The following is a 4,934-nucleotide window of genomic DNA, read 5'->3' on the forward strand; positions in this document are numbered from 1 at the left end:
AGGCTGGTCTCGAACTCACAGAGATCCACCTGCCTCTGCCTCCCGAGTGCTGGGATTAAAGGCGTGCGCCACCACCGCCCGGCTTGCTGGCTAGTTCTTAATTGTCAACTTAATCTAGAATCACCTGAGAAGAGTTCACAGTGACGAACTTTCTGGATCTGGTGGTCTGTAAGAACGTGGTTAATTAGAGTGGAAAGACCCAACCACCGTGAGCGGCACCATTCCCTAGGCAGGGGATTCTGGATCCCATGAGCAGCAGAAGCAAGCTGAACACTACCATTTATGCAGTCATTGCTCTCTGTTCCTGACTATGGATGTGATGTGACCAGCTCCCATAAGATCCTGCTGCTGTGACTTCCCAGCTATACTGGACTGTAACCTGAAACAGGGAGCTAAAATACACACTCCTTAAAGTTGCTTTTTTTGGACTTTTCTGGACTCTCTGGACACCAGGCATGCACAAAGTGCACATCCATACATACAGGCAAAACACTACTACACATAAGATTTTTTTATTTTACACAAAATAGAAAGGTTTAAAATAGCTAATCAGTTTTAAAGGTGTATATTTCCACACCATGTTTTCTGTCCAGCCTATATGGTACCTCTGTAAATAGAGATAAATACAGGCATCACCCTTCTCCTTTCTTTCTTCTTTTTAGTTTATTGAGACAGGGTCTCACTTAGCAGTCCAGGCCAACCTGGAACATACTTTGTAACTCATGATGGTCTCAGATTCGTGGGAATTATCCTACCTCGGTCTCTCAAGTGCTGGGATTACAGGCGTGACTACCACACCCAGCTTCATGCAACACTTAATTGGGCCCATGCAAATGTTAAGAGGGTACATCACTGGACTCTCGCTTAGCACCAGGAAAGAGGTAAGCACATACCTTATCTTCTTTTGATATTCACAAGGAGGGTGAATGAATGGAGAAGGACCCTGAGACAAAGAGGTTGATTCACTAAGAGGTGGGGCCAAGGCCATAGAGAAAGCAGATCACTACTGAAGCCTGGAGCTCTAATTCTGACATTCTGTTCCATTCTCAGACTGGTGGTCTCTCACGGAACTGTGTTCTAGGCAGTCCTAGTATTCAAAGATTGTGTTTCTACATCTTATTTATTTTGAATATTTTCCCAGAATGTTCAAAGAATTTCTCTACATGTTTAGAAATTCTGCCAGCCATTCATGTCATCAGCCTTCCCGGCTCTCCGTTACAGAGTATTTTCTAGACAGCACTTTCTATAAATACAAGGTGAATGATGAGCAGGCCAACACAGTTGTCCACAGTCCCTCTCGTGTCACCTGCAGAGCTGACTTACCTACCCAGTCATATGTCCCACGGAAACTTAACTCCACTACTGAGGCTGGAAGACAGAGGTCAGAAGCATCTCTCTCCTGCTCAAAGTCCCACTAGACTCCTTCTATAAAACTGGGGGCCAGGGGAGGAGCAAATACCTGTCATCATAGGAAGAAATCCTCTTGCCATCCATGACTCGTGAGGGTGTCAGGGAAAGCAGACTCAGGGAGTACAGCTTCTGCAGGAAGTGACTCTCTACAGAACAAGATACAACAGGGTACCAAAATACCTCAAGGTAGACATGGCCTGACCCAGGACACAGATGGCCAGACCCAACTTACCTCTGACCTTGGAATCCTTACTGAAGCGCCACTGGGGCACAAAGACAGTTATGTCACGATGCCCACGGTCCCAGAAGTACTGCACAGCAAGAGCAATGCCCCGGCTTGAGAAGTAGTGCTGCAGGCCATGCCTGCAACGGAGAGGGTCAATGCTCAGGACCCGCAGGAGGAGGCTGCACGACCAGCCCCTGGGCAGATGTCTCCAGGACAGACACCCCTCCTCAGAGCTCAACCCCACCAGCTACTTACACCATGGCCACGTTGCTGCCATCAATGACGATATGACGGAGGTCTGGCTGGCCGGGCACATTAGCAAGGCACAGGGTGAAAGGGTCCTGTAAGGCTTCCTGGAAACGCTGTGTGCCGGTCACCAAGTTGCCCCCTCGAGCGCCTCGTTTAGACCCTCGACCTCGAGCCCCAGCCTGTTGCTTGTCTCCCCTGTCCCCCCGATCTCGGTCTCCACAGGGCCACGGGGGTTCCGGCGCAGGTGGAGGGCTAGGTACTCTGGGAGGTGACGTGCTCCCATTATGGAGCCGCTGGAGGAGAGAGGCTCCGCGAGTTTGAGCTGCCCTCTGAGAGGGCACATGGGCACCAGAAGAGTCACCCTGCATACTGAACCCTCCTCTTTGCTGAGGAACCTCCTCTTTCCCCAAGGCCTTTCCCTTCAATGGTGCCTCTGCTCCTCCACCTACTGGTTGTGACTTGAAAGCCACTCCTCTCTCCCAGATCTCTTCCCCAGAGGGCTCCTTCCTCCCTGAATGTGTGTCCCTGACACCATCCTGTTTACTTCCCTGCTTCTCCATAGTAGGTCTTTCTCCTCTTGCTGCCCTTGAATCTCCGGACCCCACCACTCCAGTACCCTGGGACTCCCCACCTTGACTCAAGGGAGCCCTAACTCCCTGGAACTGAGCACTCAACAGGCCTCCACTCCCCTGCCGCTCAGGAGAGGGCAGCACCTGTGGCCCCTGCTCTCCAGATGCCTCCTGTGCTAGGCTTAGGAGCTCCTCCTGGACAGCCAGGGGCAGCTGCAGCAGGGCCTCCATGTAGGCATCCTCCCTAGTCTGCAGCAGAGCAGAGAAGTCTCTCAGCACTCCAGCACTGGCAGGGGCTCCGGGACAAGACTGCAGCTGAAGATCCCAACTCAGCCGCTGCACTAACTCCTCCACCCGGCTCTGAGCCATCACAAATGCCTCCGTTAGGCCACTGATCATCAGAGAGCCAGGAACCAGGGGCACCAGGTGGGCAGATGTGCTCCAAGCCAGGCAGTCAAGGAAGAAGCCGTGGGCTCCCCGAAAGACGCAGTGCAGTCTGGGTGGGTAGCAGATTTCACTCTGCAGTTCTGGGCTGCAGAGCCCCTTCAGGTATTCCTAGATGGGAAGGTCAGAGGGGAACCTTCTAGAAGCCATCTCCTTCAGGTTCATTGTTCTCCCTGAGCTCCAAGCGCATGCATCATCCAAGTAGATACTGTTATTATTCCCATTGTAGACACAGGGAAATTTAAGACTAGATCAGAAGGCTGTCAAGTGGTGAAGCTGTATCAGAACTCCTCCTCGAGGCCAAAGAAAGAAATGTGGCCACCCCCCTGCCACACCCACTCACTCCCAGTGAATTCCTTGGCAAGGGCCACCAGTGGTGCCATTGTTCTACTATCCCCCAAGGGCACAAAGTAATTTGTTTCCAAATGCTTGCAGTACCTGGGCCACAGGGCAGAAGTGAAACCAAAATTCTAAATAAAAAATAACTGCTGAGTTCCTCAAAGCTCAGGACAGAAGCAGTCAGTAAGATAGCAGAGGCAGAAATCCTGCCCAACCGCTCTCCTCAGAATCTGCCTAGGGGAGGGGCGGGGTCCAAAAAGGACTTGGGAGAGGAGTTCACCTTGGCTCTGCAGACGTTCTCCTTGGGGCCCTCAAGCTGCAGCCAGATGTGAGGGTTCTCTGGGCAGTCTTTGGAGAGGATGCTCATTCCCACGCTGAAGATACGCTCCAAGCGAGCCTGCTGCTCCCGAACCTTGTCCTCTGCCACCGCAGACACCGCAAAGCGGTCAGGAGTCGGGGAAGCCAACCCCCAAGTAGACATGGCTTCTTCCTGGGGTCCTGGAAGAGCAGAGGCAAGCTCAAAGTCTCTCTCTCTTCAGCCCAAATCTCAACCACACGGCCTACACCCCCACAATCAACAAGTCGCACCTAGTCACAGCACCGGTAAACAACCCCAGGAGGTAGCACTGCCACTTCGGGGGTAGAGAGGTTAGAAAATTACCTATCCACAGGCCTCTCCCGGAAAGGAAGTCCTTCGTAAACAAGGCTATAGGGGATAGACGACTGGCCTCAGGACACAGATGACCATCGCCCAAAAAGGGGGAGTTCCGTGAAGGAGCCTCCAGCTCATTCTGAGAGTCGAGAGTCGGTAAGAAGTGGGTGGGTGAGGAAAGATTCCCAAAGCTCAGACGTCTCTGCAAGTTTTGAATAGAAAAGAGCCTCTCCAGAGACAACTACTCGCCGGAGGCTGTAACTGTGTAGTCCTGGGAAGGGGGTGGGTGCCCTTGCCCAGTGTTCTTTCTCTAGCCACTCCTACCTCCCGCCTCTCTTCTCGGAGACGTACACAGCCTAGCGTCCCACCCAGGACCCGGGGCCTGGCCCGCCCTCCCACAGACTGCCGTAGTGGCCGCCCCCCAGCCCGATCACCCTCGGGCCGCGGCCTCCAGCTCCCGATCTCCGGGAAGGGGAGCGCCTACCACCAAAGCCGCGAGTCCCGCTGTTCCTCTAGGGGCTCGGGGTCCCCGCGCTTCACCCTCACCCCAGGGGGCTGGGGCTGGGGACCCGAATCTGGGAGGGCCTCCTCGGCGTCCCAGCCAACCTACACTCCTGTCGTCAACAACGCGTTCTGGTTTTGGAGTCACTTCCCGGCCTGGGGCGGAGTCAGACCGGCTCCTCCCCCGCCAGGGCTGCGCTGCCGTCTCCTCCCGCGCCAGCCCTCCCGGGCTCCGCCTGCTGCCCTGCGGCCCACCGACCCGCCCTCCACGTCCCCTGCTCCCCTACCGGGCCTACGGGTAGCCAACACTTCTGTCCCCACCCCCCAACCCCAGCCCCACCCCAACGCCTCCCGCCGACTCTCACGTTCGCCTCCCGTTCTTGGGGGGTCCTTGCGTGTTCTGCTCAGTTGAAGGTTCCAAGAGGGAAAGTGACTTGCCCAGAGTGACAAGAGAATACTGCCTTGGCCCAAGCACTTTCGCCAAGTAGATTGTGGGGAAAGATAAGAACACACCTTCCAACATTAACAAAAAAAAAAAAAAAAA

General features: G+C 54.3%; 1 protein-coding gene across 4 annotated transcripts in view; it reads right to left on the reverse strand.

Annotated features, from left to right (window-relative positions):
- Positions 1-4,539, reverse strand: part of Khnyn (KH and NYN domain containing) — a 9,744-nt gene extending 5,205 nt beyond the window's left edge. The window contains exons 1-6 of one of the 4 annotated variants that reach the window (XM_026777661.1): positions 4,374-4,539; positions 3,899-4,028; positions 3,518-3,735; positions 1,892-3,009; positions 1,643-1,773; positions 1,460-1,556 (exon numbers count right to left, since the gene is read on the reverse strand). In XM_026777661.1, coding sequence (XP_026633462.1) covers positions 1,460-1,556; positions 1,643-1,773; positions 1,892-3,009; positions 3,518-3,718 — 1,547 coding nt within the window. In that variant the 5' untranslated portion in view covers positions 3,719-3,735; positions 3,899-4,028; positions 4,374-4,539. The other 3 variants (XM_026777660.1, XR_003376658.1, XM_005370409.3) reach the window with 3 other exon arrangements.
- Positions 4,540-4,934: the final 395 nt, after the last annotated feature.

This window comes from Microtus ochrogaster, unplaced genomic scaffold (genome assembly GCF_000317375.1).
Source record: "Microtus ochrogaster isolate Prairie Vole_2 unplaced genomic scaffold, MicOch1.0 UNK80, whole genome shotgun sequence".
Lineage (NCBI taxonomy): Eukaryota > Metazoa > Chordata > Mammalia > Rodentia > Cricetidae > Microtus > Microtus ochrogaster.